At 40.8% G+C, this 21,122-nt stretch overlaps 1 protein-coding gene across 3 annotated transcripts; it reads left to right on the plus strand.

Annotated features, from left to right (window-relative positions):
* The first annotated feature begins 392 nt into the window (after positions 1-392).
* Positions 393-20,841, plus strand: USP42 (ubiquitin specific peptidase 42). Of its 3 annotated transcripts, XM_075105035.1 has the most exons (18): positions 393-508; positions 4,176-4,413; positions 5,202-5,402; positions 7,120-7,230; positions 7,387-7,489; positions 7,657-7,724; positions 7,887-7,957; positions 8,489-8,571; positions 11,666-11,777; positions 12,168-12,308; positions 12,510-12,610; positions 13,069-13,207; positions 13,857-14,591; positions 14,979-15,067; positions 15,716-17,209; positions 17,698-17,993; positions 20,679-20,766; positions 20,818-20,841. In XM_075105035.1, exons 2-17 carry the CDS (start codon positions 4,185-4,187, stop codon positions 20,717-20,719), a joined length of 4,014 nt encoding a protein of 1,337 aa, XP_074961136.1. In that variant the 5' UTR covers positions 393-508; positions 4,176-4,184; the 3' UTR covers positions 20,720-20,766; positions 20,818-20,841. The 3 variants fall into 3 exon arrangements, with proteins under 3 accessions (XP_074961136.1, XP_074961135.1, XP_074961137.1); XM_075105034.1 differs by lacking the exon at positions 20,818-20,841 and having other exon boundaries at positions 20,679-20,806; XM_075105036.1 differs by lacking the exons at positions 393-508; positions 20,818-20,841 and adding an exon at positions 1,715-1,834 and having other exon boundaries at positions 20,679-20,806.
* Positions 20,842-21,122: the final 281 nt, after the last annotated feature.

Raw genomic sequence — 21,122 nt, forward strand, 5'->3', positions numbered from 1 at the left:
AGAGACGGGCGAGCAGGCTACGCCTGAGGAAGGGGCTCGTACCGAAGCCTCGCGGCGGGGAGCTGAGGGGTCCCCTCACGCAGCGGGGCCGGCACAGACCCCTCACCTCCGCGCGGGGCCGTGGCTCCTCGCATCGCCCGGCGGGGACCCCGGGCCCGCGCCGCCCCTCCTGGCCCGCGGGATTCCCACTGGTCGCGGCGTCCCTCGGTCCCTCGCCCTGACCGGGGGGTCGCCGAGCCCCCTCTAGCGGCTCCCGGCAGCGGCACAGGGGCGGTGCTGGTCCCCGTGTGACCCGGAGGAGCTCGCTTCTCCCCCCCGTCGCCGCCGCCGCCTCCTTTCCTCCCCCCGCCCGCCTGCCCGGCCGGCGCCGGGCCCCGGATGCAAGAGGCCGGCGGAGGGACGTCATTGTTCCCCGACGGGCTGTAACAGTAGGCGGAGCGGGCCGGGCTGAGGCGGGGGCTGCGGCGAGGGGGACCCGGCAGCGCCGAGTCAAGCGGGGCCGAGCCAGGTAATGGGGCCGGGGGAGAAAGTCGGGCCTGGCGGCGGCCTGGCACGGCCCGGCAGCGCGGCGTGCACCTCCCTGCCTGGAAATCAATGGGCCGGGGGGGAGGGGCCGGCCCGGGAAAGGGAAGGGAAGGAGACCGGCGGGAGCAGCCGGCTCGGCTCAGCCCAGCCCAGCCCAGCCCAGCCCGCCGAGACGCCGGCCGGGCGCTCGGCCGCTGCCCTCCTGGCTGGCGGGCAGCCGGAGGGGGTGGGACCCCCGGGCGGGGCGGGGCGCCGTCCCCAGCACGCGGCGGAGGGACCCAGCCCCGCCGCCGCCGCCACCCCCTGGGCCGGCGAGACCGGCCCCCTCCCAGCGCGGCGGGGCTGGCGGTGCCCGGCGCGATTCCTCCGCTCCGCGCCCGCCTCTCCCGTTAGACACCGGGGTCCCGCCGGCGCCCGGCGCCGCCTGTCTCTCCCTCCTCCACCCCCTCCTGCCGGCGCGGGGACTCGGCGTTGCTTCCCCGCGTCCCGGCGCCGGCGAGCGGGAGGGAGGGAAGGAGGACGGGCGGGATCCCCGAGTCCCGCGGCGCTGTGCCCCCGCCCGGCGAGGCGGCGGCTCCCCGCGGGGCCTGCCGCCCCGCGCTCCGAGGGTCCGGGTTCGATTCCTTTCCCCCCCTCCGCCGCCCGCCCCCCCCCGCCGCGTTGCCATGGGCACGGAGTCGCCGTTGGGCGCTGCCTGCCGCGGTCCTGCCCCCGGACCGTCTGTGAGGCGCGGGAGCGGGCTCGGGCCCGGAAAGGTAGAGCCGGGGCGGGGAGGGCGGGCGCTGAGGCGGCGCGGCACAGGGCCTGCCCCCAGCTCGGCGGGGGGCCGGGGGAGCTAGACGGGGAAGGGCGAGGCGAGGCAAAGCGGAGGCTCCTTCGGAGCCGTTTCCTGGCCCCCCTCGCCTGTCTGTCGGGGCCGGGTTGTTTTGTGTGCGGTCGGGCTCCGGCCGCTCCCGGGCGCGGACATGTTGCGTGCAGGCGCGCTGTGCCGGTCCGCGGGAGCAGCCTTGTGTCTTTCGGTGTCAAAACCCTTCAGAAAGGCAGGGCAGGGGGTGACCGAGTTGGTGCTTCAAGCTTAGCGCCGGCGATAAAAGGCCGTCGGAGGGTTTAATTTTAAAGAAGTGTATTACGGGGCGTCAGAGGCCGCCGGGGGGGCTCGGAGCCCGCCCGGACACGCCGCGGCCCGGGATGAGATGCCGCGGTGGGCGCAGGGGCCAGCGGCGGGACTCTCGGCTGTCCTCGGGGCGGCGGGCACCGGGCGCGCAGAGCTCTTCCCCACCTCACCTACGTAACTGGCTCCCAATTAAGGGTAAAGCGATAATTAATTTCGCATTTCCTGGCTTGGTGGCTGGATTATTTTTTAATGAAAGTAAAACTAGTGCGGCGTGTGTGTGTTTGGGGTGTTTCTTCATTTCCTTTATTCTTTTTTTGCTTACAGTAGCTTTGCAGTGTGCAAGTGTAGTTTGTAATTTAGAGATGTAAGCGCGCCTGATCTTCATATCTATGCTCTCGTCTTCTCTCGCTCCTCATTTCTACCTAGGTGTTTCTCTGTGTGTATGGTTTGGGTTTTTTTGTTTTTACAATCACTGCTGAAAATGTTTGTTTTGTAAGGAGGTAAATGTGTGATCACTGCTCCCTGGTTAAACGCAGTTTTCTGAATGGGATCTTGTATAAAATCTTCTTGAGCTGTGAGTTACTGTACACAAAGCGGAGACCAAATGTAAATATTTACATCCAGGCCATAACTGATGTGTTCTGTAATGAGACCGCTGAAAAAAATCTAAACAACACTGATGTAAAACTCTAAATGGGAGGAAAGTAACGGTTTTATCTGTTTTGCTTTTCACTGTCATACTGGGAGAAGTCTATTATGACATCTGCACAGGGAAATAGCACTCAATACACATGACAATGTACACTTATGTTCAGCAGCGGTATAGGAACAGGATCTGCATGTAGGTTGAACAATGGGAGAAGAAAAAAATCTCAGTGTTTATAGTTTTTGTACTACTTTGCCACAGAGATGTTGTGTCCAAATTAAGAATTATATAGACAAGTTTTTTAAAAGTGGTGGATCTGATTTATTCTTACTCGCATTGATATTCGTTGTTGTACAGAACTTGATATCTGGTAATGTATCACTCAGTTGTCCAAAATAAATGGAAAAATACGTAAGGCTTACCCTCTTGGTCAACATAACGCTCAAGCTTTTTTGTGATAACATTCTTCTGTTTGCTTTTCACTGCAGTCTTGATTCTGTTTTTTGTCCCGCAAATATGTTTTAAGTATGTTGTTGGAACACTTTCCCTTTCAATCGGAAAAAGGAGATGCCACTGGTATCTGCAATTTGAAGACTGGATCTTATCTGAAAATCACTGAGCTCGAGAGCTGTCATCTCAGTCTTCCAAGTGGAGAAGGATGTTTTCATTTCTCAGTAGAATGAGAAGGAATTTTCCAGTTTTGTGTATTATGTCCTCAGAAATTGAGAATGTGTATAGAGTAGATTTTAAATTGGAAATTTAAAGGGAAAAAGATCTAATTAAAGACTGCACATAATTTGTCCTTTGTGGGACTAGAAGTTCTCTAATTTGCTGTGCTTTGTTTGATCTACCTTTAGTTTTATCAAGTCCTGTCATAAATCTGAAACTGGTTTATGCTTTGTTCTTTCGGGTATTTCAGTATAACAAAGCAGCTTATGCTTTGAACCTTCAGTTAAGTTTATAGCTACCCTAACCTTAAGAAGACCCTACATGCTGTAGTAAGATAGTAGCAAAAATTTACATATAGAAATTGATAATTGATCATGTAATTATTCAGCAGCTTACTATGCACACACACTTACTATGTTTAAAGAGGTATCATCTTGAAACCTAATCAGCATTTTAAAAAGGACTTAATATCCGCTATTGCCTTTGTCCTTGAGGGCTGAGGGTTTGTTTTGCTTTCTTTTACATTCAGCATTTCCTTTTTATAGGTTACATTCCTCTGTTGTTCTGCCAGGGGAAAACATATGACTTTACATAAGTAGAACTGAAAAAGGTGCGTTTTGGTTCAACTTTTCAGTTGATAGTAAGACTTGTAAATGTGATAGATGTAAAATACCCCAGGTACTGCTGCCCAAGTCATATTCAAACAAATATTTCTTGGAGGGACAGAAGAAATCCAGGCAGAAATAAATTTACAACTCTCTTCTTGCTCTTCTTTCCCAAGATTTCTCAGAGCTATACCCCATCCTCTGTGTCTCAGAGGTGTGTGGTTCCCAGGAGTGAAAAGATGGGCCAAGTAGCTCCTCCTGGATCTCAACAGGCCAGCATTTGAATGTGCCACTGCTCACAGCTCTTTTTTATTTTTTTTTTTTAAAAAAAGTGTCTTCGTAACTGTAACTGTTTAAAATCCTGTGAAAGTATAAGAAATGTCATCAGTCACCAGCTCTGCAGAAGTTAAAAATAATATTGATACAGGTTTGATGGGAAATTCTTCTTTGTGTGTTTAGGTTGGGGTTTTTTGTTTGTTTTTAAATCATTCTTAAGAGCTATTTAGTTCTTAAAGTTATTTCTTTGAGACTAAGTGACAGGATTTCTCCTATTCCTTACTTTCTGGAATGCTTCTTGACGTTCTTCTGTCAACCAGCACTTTTGCCTCTGTTACAGATATGAACAATGACCATAGTTAACAAGCCAAAATCTTCAAAATCAAAAAAATCGTCATCAAGGCGGTCTGACAAATCTAAGAAACCCCGTACTAAAAAAATGACGTCACGCACCGCAAATCTGGGCCGGGTACCACCTGCGGAAGATCCAAACAAAGTCTCTGTGGACAAAGGACCTGGAGGTGCTATTTATTGTAGATCATCTCAAAAATCTAAGCCTTTTGCCCAAAGAGATCTAGGTGAGTGAGTCTTTTGTCCTCCCCTCTTTCCCTTTAAAACAAAACAAAATAGAAAATGCAGTTCTTATTTGTTGCACTGCTATAAAATGGGACTACAACAAATAAAGACCTGTGGTGGACTTCAATTTTGTGAATTCCCTAAGGCAACTGCAGTGACTAGTGTTGCAAAACTTGGTTTTATCTATTTACAGTCTATTTGTAACTTAGTTTTGACCTATTTACAGTCAATTATGGGGAGCTTTTTAGAATCCACAGATTTATCCAGATCTTTTCTGTTATGCAGAAAAAAGTGCGTTTTACTATTTCTATTCATGGCTTCCATTATTTGCAAGTCTTTGAATGACAACACTGCTCAGGAAGAGATCTGATATCTATATGATTACCTTCTGTGATAGTTACTTGCTTATTTCTCTGTCTGAGTTCTTATAGTTATTACCATATAATTACAAGTGTAAGTTCGTGGTTTAAGTTACAATACAGAAAAAACCAATAATTTAATTAATAATCAGATTAAAGACTATAGATGGAAAGAATATTGGCAAAAGTTACTAAAATCAGAGTGGAAGTTTGCCTTACATTAGAATAATTAAAACAGATGAATAAACTATTACCCAAAACAGTGTGTTGACCAGCAAACTTGAGTGGCAGTGTTAAAGCTGTGCATCATATGGTTTTTGTTTTGGAGTATAGCTGGTTCTTTTGGGTGCTCCTGCAAATTGCTAGTTTTTAAATATAATTTTTAAAACAAACCCAATAGATCTCTCTCAAAAAATATTATTTTCTTGCAGTTGTTAATGATGGAATTGCCCCGCCACAAAGAATTCTTTTCCCACCTGAGAAAATTTGTATGGATTGGCAACAAACACAAAGTGTTGGAGTTGGACTGCAGAATCTTGGCAATACATGTTTCCTTAATTCTACTCTACAATGTTTGACCTACACACCTCCTCTTGCTAATTACATGCTTTCTCTTGAACACACCCAGTCATGTGAGTACTTTATAACATTATTATAAATCTGTTGGACAGCTGAGAATGTGAAGGAACTGATTCTGTGAAGAAAGCATTTACCCTATTTTATCTGTGGAACATGGCTTTGAACATGATCTTAAAGGCCTTTTCCAACCGAACTTATTCTATGATTCTATGATTATATTAACAGAATCATTGAATTATTAAGGTTGGAAAAGACCTCTAAGATCATCAAGTCCAACCATCAACCCAACACCACCAGGCCTCCTAAACCATGCCCTGAAGTGCCACATCTACATGTTTTTTGAACACCTCCAGGGACAGTGACTCCCCCACCTCTCTGGGCAGCCTCTTCCAATGCCTGGCCACTCTTGCAGTAAAGACATTTTTCCTAATATCCAATCTAAACCTCCCCTGATGCAGCATGAGGCCACTTCCTCTCACCCTATCACTAGTAACTTGGGAGAAGAGACCAACCCTCACCTCACTACAACCTCCTTTCAGATAGTCGTAGAGAGTGATAAGGTCTCCCCTCAGCCTCCTCTTCTCTGGGCTAAACACCCCCAGCTCCCTCAGCCGCTCCCCATGAGACTTGTTCCCCAGACCCTTCACCAGCTTCGTTGCCCTTCTCTGGACACGCTCCAGCACCTCAATGGCCTCCTTGTCCTGAGGGGCCTAAAACTGAGAATAACATGTAAAGTGCATATCTTCATTTAATGCACCATGGTAAAACTTAAATAAAAGATCATTTCTTGCTTCATGTGAATAATGAAGCGCATTGTAAGGCATTTGATGAACATTTGGCATTTGGGCTTCCTGCTGGTAGAAAGGTGGTAAAATTCAGGATGTTGGTGTAATAGATGTTTAGTCTTCACAGCCCCAGATACTGTAATTCACTAATACTGTAATAAATTATATGTTCACTGTTGACCCATTACAAAAAAACCCAACACCCTAGAAAGCACTATGAGCTAATATCTTATGAACACAAATAGAAATTTGTGTGGGACTGCATTAGAATTTAGACTGATTTTAGTGTAAATAAAATTTTTTAAACCTTTGAATTTGTGTTTGAATTTCATTTTTACATTTGAATTTATTTAAGCCTAGGAGCTTCTTTTCATATCCATAAAAGTAATTTTTTTACAAAGGCAACTCTATGCTTTCTACTCTGGTATCTTAGTATTTATTCCTAGAAACTTAACTGTGTTTTCTTGCCATATATAAAAATGATTTCAGTTAAGAATCCTGTCAAAAAAAGGAGGGCAAAAATACTAATATGTACGTCACTTTAATCTTTCTTTTCTCCCAGAGGTTTCTTAGCTCTGTGTCAAGTAGCTCACCTAACAGCAGTGTGCTGGAAATAACACACATTCTCTTTTAGTGCTGTATCATCAATGTCAATATTGTTCCCTCATATTTTGCAGTCTGTGGAGTTCACATTCCTCTTAGCCTGAAAAAACCAACAACAAAAAAAGGCATTGCAATAGTTACTTAGATTTCTCATCAGAAATGCACTTTAATACAGACTTAATTGACATTTTTGTTCTATATGGTTCTGCGTAATAAAATGTCACAAAACTTGGGATATTGACATCTTAGGAGAAGGGAATGTAGTATGAAGGGTGGACATTGTGCCTATAACTTAAAGATTTTGTTTGTTTGTTTTTAGGGTTTTTTTTTTTAGCGATGTATATTTGACTAGACTGGAATGCTTTCTTCTTTCACTCTTCAGGTCATGAAGAAGGCTTCTGTATGATGTGCACAATGGAAACTCACATTAACCAGGTCCTGTGTTGCTCTAATAATGCCATCAAACCTACATCTGTTATCAATGGCCTTAAAAGTAAGTCGGTTTAGATGGTTTTAATTTTTTTTTAATTTTTCAAATAATTATTTGATGCATACAAATAATTTTGGTACTTTTAAGAAGAGACATATATAAATACAAACTTTCTTGCATTTTATATGAGATAAATATAATGACCCTCTTATTTATTAGGAATAGGAAAACATTTCCATTTTGGCAGTCAAGAGGATGCACATGAATTCTTATGCTTCACTGTTGATGCTTTGCAGAAAGCTTGCTTAAATGGAAGCACCAAGTAAGCATGAACAAATTCACTTTTAAATCTTCTCTAGCCCCTCTTACTCCTTTATTTGCTATCATAAATTAAAATCTGTGTCCTTGGTTTTCATGAAAAGAAAAACTGTTTGAAAAGTTAACTCTGTGCCTTAAATCTTCTGAGGTCTGATTATAATTTATTTCCAGATTGGACAGATCTTCGCAAGCCACCACACTTATATATCAAATATTTGGAGGATATCTGAGATCCCGAGGTACTTTTAAAAAATCTTACTGTCCTTTGAACTGGTCTGTGTCTTTTTGTCTGTCTGTAGTAAAGGAGTTTGTAGTTTGACTGAAGTGATATGTATTAATGATTTTGATTTGTACAGTTAGTCTCTGTCACGTATTGCTAAGCTTTTGTATTTTGATTCCAGTAAAGTGCTTGAACTGCAAAGCAGTTTCGGATACGTACGAGCCATTCCTCGATATTACTTTGGATATAAAGGTAAGATGTTATGTGAGTATTGGTTGAGATGTTTAAAGACTTGTAGGGCTTTCTAAAATCAACTCATTTTACCTAGAAACATATACTGTTAAAACAAAAGCGCTTGGTGGTGGATGGGAGTGGATTGGGCTTTGTTCTTCTGCTGAAGCCATGTAAATGGTCTCCATTTGGATTTAAGCTGGATAATAATTAGATCTACAAACAATGATACTATCATACTTCTTGATTATTCTACTTCAATATATGTCTACTCTTAAACTGATGGGTTTGATTGTTCTCATTATTGATTCTAAAGCATACCACAGATGCTGTGTCTGTGGTATTGCAAAATTTATTTATTTCAAAATAGAATAATTTTCAAATAAGGTAAATGTTCAGCATGCTTTGTTTCTGCCTCTTCCTTCACAGTGTTTACTGGTTCACAGTAGGTCACTTATGTATGAATTGGCAAGGTTCTCTCAGAAACTAGTTGTAAGTGTTTGAAATTTTGCATTTCCAGTGACTTAGTGCTCTACTTTCTTACTCACCCAGGCAGTTACATCTGTCACCAGAGCTCTAGAACAATTTGTGAAACCGGAACAACTGGACGGTGAAAATAGCTATAAATGTAGCAAGTAAGATTATTACTAATTACATCTTAATACAAGATACATGTTTAATGTATGGGAAGATTTAGAACATAAGTTACCTTTTGACTTTGTTTAGAAGTAAGATAATGAAACACAGCTCTCTGTTGTTCTTTCATAATACACTGAAATAATTCAAAACTTGGAAAATAATACATTTGTTTCTAAGAGAGTAATTTTTGTGTTTCTGTTTGAATATTTGGACATAAAAGAATTGTGGCCATAGGCTCACATTAGGCTTTTATTCCTGGTATTGTCTACATTGGGGTTTGACAGCCTTCCTAAGTGTGAAGTTGCACACTGAAATAATATGGCCAGAAGGGAAATGGCATGTCCGATAAGTGGTGGTGAGCTGAAGCACAGAGCTATGGACAGCGATTTGGGGTAGGAGGCAACATCAGCTTCCTGAAGGTCCTGGTGTTCACTGTGAAACAAAGTGAGATTGGGTCTCAGTGAATGTGAACAGAGTCAGAGATAATAAACATTACCAGCCTCTGCTGGCTCATTGAATGATGTCTTGCACAGTCTTGTATTGTAAAACATGTGGACTACTGTTGTCCGAAACGAGCCACCCTAAACCTAACCTGTGCTTTGTGAAAGCATATGGAATTAAGATGTCCTATATGCTGATCAATATGTAAAACGTTTCTAAGTATGTAAGAGCATTGAACATTTGTATAAGGTATTTTGGCAAAAAAAGTTATTATTCAAACATAAACTCAGAAAAGCAAAGACTGCCAGGCTCAGTTCTGTAACATTCCCATCTAATCCTTCTAAATGAAAAATGCAATACCTGCTTTTTGTTGTTGGAAAACTTGGAAGTTAATTAGTACATTTGAATGCAGATGTTTAATTAAGAGCATCTAATAGGCTATTGCAACAGTTTAATCCCAGTTTCATTTTAGTCTGTCAGTCGTAGCAAGCAACATGTAATGTATGAAAAATTCTAACAGTTTACAGATTATGGCTGAGGGAAGAGTAAGATAACTGTAATAAGCACCTCACAGTCTTGTTTAATATCTTTACCAATGATCTGGATAAGGGGATCGAGTGAATCCTCGGCAAGTTTGCAGATGACACCAAATTGAGTGGGAGTGTCAATCTGCTCGACGGTAGGAAGGCTTTGCAGAGGGACCTGGACAGGCTGGATCAATGGGCTGAGGCCAACTGCATGAGATTTAAACAAGGCCAAGTACCGGGTCCTGCACTTTGGCACAACAACCCCATGCAATGCTACAGGCTTGGGGAAGTGTGGCTGGAAATCTGCCTGGAGGAGAAGGTTGACAGCCGGCTGAGCATGAGCCAGCAGTGTGCCCAGGTGGCCAAGAAGGCCAACAGCATCCTAGCTTGTGTCAGCAATCGTGTGGCCAGCAGGAGCAGGGCAGCGATCGTGCCCCTGTACTTGGCACTGGTGAGGCCGCACCTCGGGTACTGTGTTCAGTTTTGGGCCCCTCAGGACAAGGAGGCCATTGAGGTGCTGGAGCGTGTCCAGAGAAGGGCAACGAAGCTGGTGAAGGGTCTGGGGAACAAGTCTCATGGGGAGCGGCTGAGGGAGCTGGGGGTGTTTAGCCCAGAGAAGAGGAGGCTGAGGGGAGACCTTATCACTCTCTACGACTACCTGAAAGGAGGTTGTAGTGAGGTGAGGGTTGGTCTCTTCTCCCAAGTTACTAGTGATAGGGTGAGAGGAAGTGGCCTCATGCTGCATCAGGGGAGGTTTAGATTGGATATTAGGAAAAATGTCTTTACTGCAAGAGTGGTCAGGCATTGGAAGAGGCTGCCCAGAGAGGTGGGGGAGTCACTGTCCCTGGAGGTGTTCAAAAACATGTAGATGTGGCACTTCAGGGCATGGTTTAGGAGGCATGGTGGTGTTGGGTTGATGGTTGGACTTGATGATCTTAGAGGTCTTTTCCACCCTTAATAATTGTATTCAATGATTCTACATCTGAGTTGCATGATCCTTCATTAATGTGGGGTGTGACCAGTGTAGTCACACATAAAACCAGAAGTTTCAGTCTTTTTGTGAATTGAAAAAGAAAGGTTTCCCATACGCACAGTATCTTTTCCATTGCTGGTGAACTAATCTGTTACTTTTAAGTTTTCCCTAATTGATGCTTTCCTTTTTTTTTCTACCATGAATTTTTCTAACACAGATTACTGTCTCAAAACTTTGTATCTAATTCCAAGTTTCATAGAATTTTAGAAAACACATAAAACTTTTTCTTTTTTTTCTTATTCTGGGTGGGCCTCTTCTTGTTCATAGGCATTCTCCATCAGTTTGGAATTCTCTGCCTTGTATTTTGACATCCAAATTTGAAAAGAGAACAGTATTTTTCTTGGTGTAAACTGGCATGTGGCACTCTTTCTCTGTGCCAGTGGTTGAATTTCAGGGCTTACTCTGTACAATCTACCTTTGAGCGTGCAATGCAACAAACTTACAGTTAACAAGTTTGTTTCAAAGGACTGCAGATGGTTTTAGTGTCTTTCCAGGCAACCTCAATACATGAGGACTTAATACTGTCTGAGGTATCCCTCCTGCAGAATGACTATTTCCTTCCATCGTATTTTTTACGTTGATATGCAATCCATTTTGGAAATTATTCGTAGTTTCTAGGCCTGAGGACCGGGACTCTCTTGTTCCACTTTTAGTATTTGCCCTCCAGCAGAAAGCTGAAAGAATGTATCCAGGACATTGTTTCAAAATAGCCACTTTGGTATAACAGGAAATGGTACCTTGCCTTACATTCTGGTGGTGTGCTCTCGAGAGAGATCCCTGGTCCTGCTTTGCATCTTGGCAAGCCTTACCCTTTTAGCATAACAGAGACATGTTCAGACATTTGTTTGGCTATCGAAAGATTATGTTCTAAATCCTTTATTCTTTGTTCTCTAGAACTGTCCTCTTATATCCTGCTATCTTCTATTAACAAAGCTGAAATGCAGTGTATGGATTTATTAAAAGGAAAAACATATTAAGCAAGTAAATATCATTCAAATAGCATAAGCACGTGTGAGAGATGAAAACTTGTTTGACGTTTTAGGGGAAAAAGAATATCCTGTTAAACATTTGTCTGTGCTTGTTCTTAAGGTGTAAAAAGATGGTTCCTGCGTCAAAGAGGTACACGATACATCGTTCTTCCAATGTTCTCACAATATCACTGAAAAGATTTGCAAATTTTACAGGTGGAAAGATCAACAAGGTATTTTTAGAGCTGTAATGCAACTTTATTTTCTTGGAATGGGAGATTTCCCAAAGATGAATACTCATTTAAAAGTTGTTAATGTTTGCAGGCAATAACTATAGTCTAAGATAAGTCGATACAACAGCTATGGCTTCTTTTTTCTTTTTTAATAACAATAAAGCTCCTGTGTGACCATAAGAATATAGCTTACTCTTAAAGAGCTAATTCTGTAGCAAACAGTTCTCTGCAACTTAAATTATTAAATGTTGTTTATGAGAATAGGTATTATTAAATGAATCAAAAAAATATATTCATATAATCCGGGTCTGTGTTTGTAGAAGTGTTTTTCTCAGGCTACTCCATGAAGTATTTCAGAATAATTTTGTAATCTTCTTGGTCTGTGTTTAGGATGTAAAATATCCTGAATATTTGGATCTTCGAGCATATATGTCCCAATCAATTGGAGAACCGCTCATCTATGCTTTATATGCAGTTCTTGTACATAGTGGTTTCAACTGTAACGCAGGACACTATCTCTGCTTCATAAAGGTAGATATCAGCTTGATTTCTAACAAGGTAAAATCTGGGCAGACAAATTAAAATGCTACTGGTAACTGCTGTTTTTAAGGGAAAAGGTTGTATTATATGGTTTTTATTTGTTTTGGATTGTTTTGTTCTGCAGTGTTCTATCTGTGATGTCATTTGGAAAACATGCAATTCGTCTAAAGATATCATTGTCTTTATTTGCAGGCTGGTAATGGACTTTGGTATCGAATGAACGATGCCTCAGTAGACCTTTCTGATATCAAAACAGTTCTCAATCAGCAAGCTTATGTACTTTTTTATATCAGGTAACAACAAATACTAAATGTGGTCAGAATATGTTTACTTTCCTGTTATTGACATTTTTCTTCTTTTTAAGTGTTTTTCTTTCTGTCCTAGGAAAAGATTACTATTTGTATAATTTAGTTCTCTCTAACTTGAAATTCCCCACGTAATTTATTATCTTTCATTGCTTAGCCTTAAACTACTGCACTTGTGTACATTGCCACATATCTGCTCTCTGTAGCTGGCTAATTTAGAAAAGAGGAGAAATTAAGGCCATACATGGTGTAAGGATGAGTTATTGCTCTGAAAAGGATAGTCATTGTAGGAAGACCATTATGTAATTTTCAGTTTGTTGTCTTGGTGAAATCTTCTGTATATGTCTTCTGTGTCATATAAACTGTTCCTATAAAATTATGGGATGGGGTTTAATCCAAGAATAGGCTGAAAGAAAAAAATCTAAGATCACTGCTCTTTTCCCAAGGCGCTATGATTTGACACTCGGAGAACGTGCTTTTTACTTACCAGCACCATCTTATCCCCGTTCATTCCTTGGTCAGCGGGGGGCTAATAGTAAACAGGCTGGATTTATGGGACCACGACTTCCTCCTCATATGATAAAGGTAATTTGAGGGGGGCAGATAATGGCACCAAATTGATAGTGGTTTTTGGCTTTGGTGTGGGGTTTCTTTGTTGTAGTTTTTAGCATCTGAGTTTTATTTTCCCTCTCACACTGCAGCTTTCTTCAGCCCTCGTGCTACAGCCAGAATTATTCAAACAGTGGCTAATTCTAAATTGTGCAGACATGCTGCTTCATTACTTAATACTTCCAACTCAGCTTTCTAAAGCACTGAGAACTACCCTTTTGAGACAATTAATGCTTAAATAATAATAAAAAAAAATTCCCCCTATCAGTGTCACTTTAGCTGAGATATTGAAAACAAATTGTCTTGTTCCTGAGTACCAGAACAATTATTCCAGCGTTGTCCGGGAGTGTTTAAAGGGGAAAATAAATGTATTTGGGAATAGCTTTAGTCAATATTAAGTTGTTTGGGTGGGTTTCAGAAATGATGCTCATTTGATGCCAATATGCAGTAAACCAAAAGCAGGAATTAAACATGTTTGTTGGACTTACATATTTGAAGGGGGTGTTTTTTCTTCTTAGGTGTTGAGGCAATTTGTAGAAATATTTAGGAGAATTTAGTGTTTTAAAACTTTGAATGCTGTGTGTTCGCACATATCCATCTTGCAATCTCTTCTTTTTAAATACAGAATTCAAGTCGTTTAAATGGAAATGGACCCCTAAAAGAGGATCCAAATACTGTTGGCGTCACCCTAAAAAGGCCATCTTCAGCTCCACCAACAGCTTGTGTTCAAAACTGGGCAATTACCAGGCCTTCAATTACTGATCCATCAAAAAACCAGAAGATCACTATCAGTATTCATAACAAATTGCCTGCACGTCAGACAGTGTCGCAACCTGACTGTCTTAGCAGTGCTGCGGAGGATGAGGAGCTAAGCAAGCCTGTTCCTTCATCCACAATTACAAATTCTTCTGCAGCAGAGTCTACCTCAAATGCATCTACCATGTCAGTTGCTACTAACATTTCCAAACAGGAAGTTCCTGATGAAATTTTTGTGGAGCCAGCAGTGAATGGAAATCCTAAACTCAGCTCTGATAACGCAGTCTCTTACAGTGCAGAATCTTCAGGAAAATCTGAGGAGTCGAAGGGCTTGTTTAAAAGGAATTGCAACATAGTATCTTCTAATGGAATTTTGATTGGAAAGGTGGTCCATACATTGCAGAATCCCCATTCTTCCTGTCAGAATGCTGAAGAAGAAAGATCCCAGCATGAGCTGCCAAAAAATGATTCGCTAAATGGTGCTATTAGTTTAGATAATGAATCTAAAGAAAATGGACTGAAACTTGATGATTCCGCTTGCCAAGTCCAACCTGTTAAACCTTCTGAGATTTTCTTTTCTAAAACAAATGGATTGCTTGAAACAGTGAGTTATGTTTGTTCCATCTAGAATTTCTCACCTCTGATGTATTCAGTATTCAGGAGCATTATACTGTACCTAATTCATGTGAAATAGCGAGAAAGCACACAGCACAAGTTTCATCATAACACTTTGTGCTATCATCCCATTAGAATTTGCAGAGCTGAGCTCACGTATGAGAAAATGTCAACTTAAGACAAGTTCAGTGGAGCTAATACTTCATAAGTTTCATAAATATATTTGGGAGGAGTGAGTGGGGTGATGTGTAAAATGGGGATAGTACATATAACTCAAAGGGATCCTGTTTAATATTGAATGTAGAAATTTTGAAAACAGTATTTTTCTACTGAAGATAGTATTTTTTGTCTGTTAACTTATACATTTTAATTGTAGATGCCTATAGCTTTGTCGCCGGTTCCTCAAGAAATAATCTTAGAATCTCTCACATACAGCCAGCTCAACAGCTTGTCAGAGGAAATAAGGTAAAACGAGTACACTCTGATTAAAACAAGATTTCATACAAGTTTATAATTATTTTACTTCTCTACTAATATTATTTAATAGAAAGATTTAAATCAGTACAGAGAATTCCACACTGTACGTCTAGTGTTGCAAACATCAGCATGGAGCACATATTATTCTGATATTAAATACAGGCAGATGCCTCCTGGAAAACTTCTGTTCTTTCATAGAATGTTTTTCCATTTTTTTCCTTTGTCTGGAATACTATTCCTCTTTCCCTTTTTTAACATCCTGGCATGTGTGAATGTAAATTCCCTCCATCTGCTCTCCCATTTGGGGGAGAGAAGAAAATCCATGTGTTTACTTTTTTGTAGTCGTGGGGAGAGCAAATACAGTGGGTTTAGCTATTGATGTGATTCAGACCAGCAAGTGGAGGGAGAGAGACGTGCTGGGTGTGGGGTTTTTAATGCAATACTTGCAGAACCAAGAAAAAAAAAACCACCTTCTTTGGCAGCTGAGGAGGGTGTAAGAATAGGTTTCTCAAGGGAATGTCTTTCAGAATTTTCCAGTAGCCACTAATTTTTTTTTCTTAAGGGGATATTTTACTCTTAACATTCATCTTTTAAATGTACTTTTTCAAGTTAAAAATGTGTTTTTCTTTTGTGCAGTGTCCCTGGACCTCAGAAATCTTCTGAGAATGATGGTCTTATGGAAACTGTAGTGATGGAAGCACTGTTTGCTTATGAAGAATCCAGGAAGGTTCCTTCCAATTTTAGCTGTGAGGTTGAGAGTCTTTTTACTCAATCAGATTCTGAAACCATTTCTACCAAAGAAGTTGCTGAAAGTATTATAACAAAAGTTGATCATGTGCATCCCAATATCAATGGTCAGCACAAGGTCAGGAAAAAATCCTTGGACACTGAAGATGGGTTCCTTGGGCAGTGTGAGTCTGAGGATAGTAGAGACAAAGAAAAACCAAGATCAAAAGAACCTGAACTAATTTCAAAAGAAAATCCTTTGTACATCAAAGGGGCTCCTGACAGCGAAGAGAAATTGGGGCAAACTTCTGCTATGAAGTCTGACACTGAATGTAGTTCTAAAAATCTTGCATCTCTAGATATTGCAGATAAATGCCAAGATACAAAGGACATTTCTAAAAACTATGTAGAGGTCCCACCTGTTAATGACTCTTCCATTATGAAGCTGGATAAAGTCTTGGAGAGTCAGTTTTCTAGAGAAAATGAGGGACTGAGTAATAAAAAATGTGAAGAAGATAAACATAGGAAAAAATATAAGAAAAAAATATACGACTCTAAAAAAACTGACAAAGAGCACTACCGAAGGAAGAGAGAAAACTCAGACACTGAAGAGAGGGAGAAGGAGAAGCAAACCAGAAGCAAAACAGATGATCATTCCCACAAGAGGAGGTGCTCTCGCAGCATGGAAACAGCTAAGCAAAATCGTCATAAGCAGGAATATTGCAGCGAAAGCAAGTACAGATCTTCCCATAGTGAAAGAAACAGTCCAAATAATGGCAAAAGCTCAGGAAAATATTCTCGTTACAGATCCCGAAGCAGAGAAAGAACAGAAGACAGGAATAGGTATTATCATTCCAAAGGAGACAGAACCTGGAGCAGAGAAAGATACTATCAAGATGAACCACGGAGATGGGAAAAATGCAGATACTACAATGATTATTATTCCTCTCATGGAATGAGAGATGGTAGAGAGAGAAAGTCCTCTCATTGTGACAAAGACTTTGACAAATCAAGTCAAGCTTACAACAACAGATCACATAAGGATTACCACTGCAAAAGCAGATGGCCTCACAACACACTGTTTAGAGAGGAAGATGTACATCATTTCAGCAGCCACAGAGCAAATTTACATCATTGTTCGGTACCTCAGCAGCAATCTGAAAAGTATTCTCGTGAAAGGCATGCACTTCCACCTCTATCAGCTCATGCAAATTTTGAGGACTCTTCCCGAGAAAATGAAAAAGACAAACTAAGAAATGGCAAAAGAAAATATAGCCACACGGAAGGAAGCGGAAGCGAAACAGAAAAGAAATGCCGAAAGATAGGTGACCAAAGAATGAAAAAATACAAGAAGGTCAAGAAGAAAAAGAAGTCCAAAGATAAACATCGAGAGAAGGATTACAAGTAAGCAAGGATTCCAGCATAATCAGCAATTTTTTCCTAATTCTTTTCTGGGTTTTTCTCATGTCTGCCTTTTTTTCATTGTTTCTGAGTTATTTATATAGCATAATCTGGCTGGGGATCATGTCATTAGGTTGGTCAAGTGAAGATAGGAAAGATATTGCTGAATTGTGTTAGAACACTAGATCTGGACCACGTAGTTAGAATCACATCTGCACACCGTTGTTGATTAGGTTACAACAATTTTTTTTTTTTAATTCCACATATTCCACAACTAGCCACTGTTAATGATTTGTGTACAAACCAGGACCTATTGTCCTTCAATCTGAGGGCTTAAGTTTGCTGCTTCTAAAGTAAATTAGATGTGCAGAAATTACCACAAAATAGCTGACACGCTGCAAGTCATCACCTGTGGTAAAATAAATAACGTTTCATATATGCATCAAGTGCCACATCTGTTTTTCTATTTTTAACTTGCATGTTTCCTTCAGACTTTATGATTTGGATTTCTCTGTGCTCCGCTTTGACAATGACAATCGCAAACGTAAGAAAAAGAAGAAAAAGAAGAAACACATCAGGAAACTGAAAGGCTTCTTGGAATATTTAGAGCCTCATTTCCAGAAGAAAACACGGGAGAAGAAGGAAGAATCCTGTCCTCCAGGTGGCTATTTATGTGAGCAATACAGAAACCAGGGCAGTAAACAACCCTACAAGGAAGGGAAACCTTCCAGTGCAGGTGAAAGCAAGAAGAAATATAGCTCCATCACATCCAATGAGTATGTTAAAGGTAAGGGGCCACAGGACATTTGCAGGACTCCTTTTTAGCCACATAGACACTATTACTTAAAATAATCTTTAAATGCTTGTGTGATGAAAGCTCTGCTTTGTATCATGGCTTCCAAGCAGTCTGCATCAATATAAAAAAGAAGTTGATAGGCTTCCCCCCTCCGCCATTTTTAAATGACTGCGAGGAAAGGAAGTCTGAAATAAAACTGCGAAGGGGTTGAAGGGCAAGTAATTTTCATTTGATCTGATGGTTAAGTGGCGAACAAGTGGGAGAGATGCAAGATGCCTTATTAAATTCAGTCCAACTAAGAAAAAACTGCTGCTTGGGCAGCCATATCTGGAAAAAGGTAGGTAGACAGGAGGTTCAGTAATCAAGATGGAAGATGAGGACATGAGACTTCCAGGCTAGTACTATTGTAGTGAAACACCACCTTCCTAAAAAAGACTACCAGAGTAATCAATTTAAATAAAATACTATGTTCAGCTATTTCATAACCTAGAAATAGCGCTGACTGCTTATTCAGAGTAACAGAAGTTAGTGATAATACTGAAATATTGTTGTTTCAGATGTAGATCTGCCTTCTCCTAAGCACACTGAATTCAGTTGTTAACCCTCCAAAGGTGCTTTGTAATTTAACACCTGGAGAGTATGTTAAATCCCTGCTATTGTTTTATTTACCTGTGGGTTTTTTTCCTGTTAGTATAGGCTTAAAAATACAGAGAAGTAGGCTGATGAAACAACTCTTTCCCAATTTTTAATATTAAAAAAGTCAGTTTGGTGGTGATTATAAAAAACCTAAATACAAACTTGAGTACCTGACTGAATTTACACTGAACTCTCCTGAGTTCAAGTCCTGACTTGGGCTCTCAGTAGATAATATGGTTTAAATTAATTAGCTTCAGAATTATGTAATGAATAATATTGCACACTGCAATGAATTAAACCTCTAAAATAAAATTTGACATTTCCCATGAGATTTTTCTGAACAGAAGTGTTTATAATAATAAAACCTTCTTAAATGACATTATCTGACATAAAGCCAATCCCAGTTAGTCAGTTTAATAAACAACCAACCTCCCCAACCATTTATTTTACTCTTGTAGATAACTGAAGTAATCCATGAAGAAGACAGCTCACTATCCAAAAGCAAGTTTGATATCCAAATTTTCTACACTTCATACCTGCTCACAATTTAAGAATTGGGTTAATAGTTGGTGACAATCCTGTCTATTACTAGCCCAGTTTTGAAAAAGTCATTCTGGCATAGAAAACAAAAGAATTTGTCGTCTTTTATTACAGCTGAATGCATTTCACGATTTGGAGAATCTCGGAAGAGATCTTAATTTTCAAAACTCCCTCATGGTTTCCACATTGAAGTAAATTGCCACAGTCAGTAGATTCTTGCACTGAAAAATTTGCTTAGGGCAAAGAGGAAGTGCGTTTGTGGAAAAACGACGATTGTATTTTAGGACATAGACAACCATAAGTTTTAGTCTGAAAATGTAGTATGGAGGGAAAGCTGATTGTTTGCACATTCTTCGTGTAAAATTTAATATGCTATTTATCTCTTTAACAAGGAAAATTTAAGAAGAAGGACTGAATTGAGCGCTTTCAAAAATTGTTGTTGTAAAAATACTTTTTTATGATACTAATGTCAAAATAATCCTTATTGCACTAAGAGTGTCTCTGTTCTAGCTGATAAATCAGGAACCAAACAGAACACTGCATCTACTCCAATAGTGGGTGGCTATAGTGAATTCTCCGGCCAGCAGATGGCAAGCTCGTGCTTTTCTAAACCAGTCAAAAGTATAGTAAGAAAGTAAATGTCTTGCATGTCGTTACACCAGTCAGGGGCATTAAGATTACTGGGCTATATAGGTGCAAGCTGTTCATCGATAAATACGATGACAGTCCCCCAATTTGATATACTTCTTGTACCACAAGCGGGCTGTGAAAAATTTTTTTTCAGGCATTTTGGTATTTCATCAAGCCCATGGCCGTTAATTAGCTTCATCTTGTGGCAAGTCAATCTTTTTTACAAAAATAGGTCCCAAGTAGGATTTTTTCAATGATGGAATCTGATCTCAAAAAGGCCACTTTGGCAGTGTGTTTTTAGAGAGTATTGAACCTCTCAAACCAGCTAGGGACAGACTAGGAACAACTGAGAAGGAATTGTTAGGTTGTGCCTTTTCACCAGGACTCATGTTACTTTGAATAAATTAATAAGGATGAAAATGGCTAGTGATAACTTGTGATTTAAGAAAAACCCAGATAGGATGGGAGGAGCAGCCATAAAGCTGTTCATTTCATACATTCCTACATGTTCTATCCAGCAAGTTTCTGAAGGCTTCTGGTTTTATGGGTAAGATTTGGTCAGCTTGACCACAAGATAGTAAAACAAGGATGTGGTCTAGGCAAAATTTCAACTAAACTTAATTTTCCTAAGGTCTACCATTTGCTATTAAAGCAGGTAGCTTTATGCCCTGTACGGATCACTGATCTTAGCATAGGACTGAAATGCAATCAGGGACGAAGCCACCTTCTCGAGTCCATTGGCTCCTCCACTCAGAGCAGATGGAGCTGTGTGCAGAGCTGAGACTTCTCCTTCAGAAGTCAAACCACTGAGACATAGGTTTATGTTGAATGTCACAACAGGGAGTGACACTTCTTCCTTTTGTCTTTCAGATGCGGAGCTTACTGATGGAAGCCTTCAATGCTCAAGCTAAACCCACCATCAAAACCAACAACTTTTTACCATCAAAGCCAACAACTTCTGACCATCAAACCCGACATTACCAATATTGACCATCAAACCCGACATTACCAATATTGACCATCAAACCCGACATTACCAATATTGACCATCAAACCCGACATTACCAATATTGACCATCAAAACTTAAAATTTATTATCAAAACAATTACCATCAAGACAAAATCCAGTCATAAGTGGTGCTTAACATTTCTGTACAGAATTTTACCATGAAAGAACTTTTTTTTAGTTTTTAACTTGAGACTTTCTTTTTTAAAATATACTTCTAATCCAAAAGGGTGGAAACTTTTTACAACTGCTGAACATTGTAAATTACCACATAAATATCTCGCTGATGTGAGATAATGCCCTGGAAT

This window comes from Phalacrocorax aristotelis, chromosome 10 (genome assembly GCF_949628215.1).
Source record: "Phalacrocorax aristotelis chromosome 10, bGulAri2.1, whole genome shotgun sequence".
NCBI classification, from domain to species: Eukaryota; Metazoa; Chordata; class Aves; order Suliformes; family Phalacrocoracidae; genus Phalacrocorax; species Phalacrocorax aristotelis.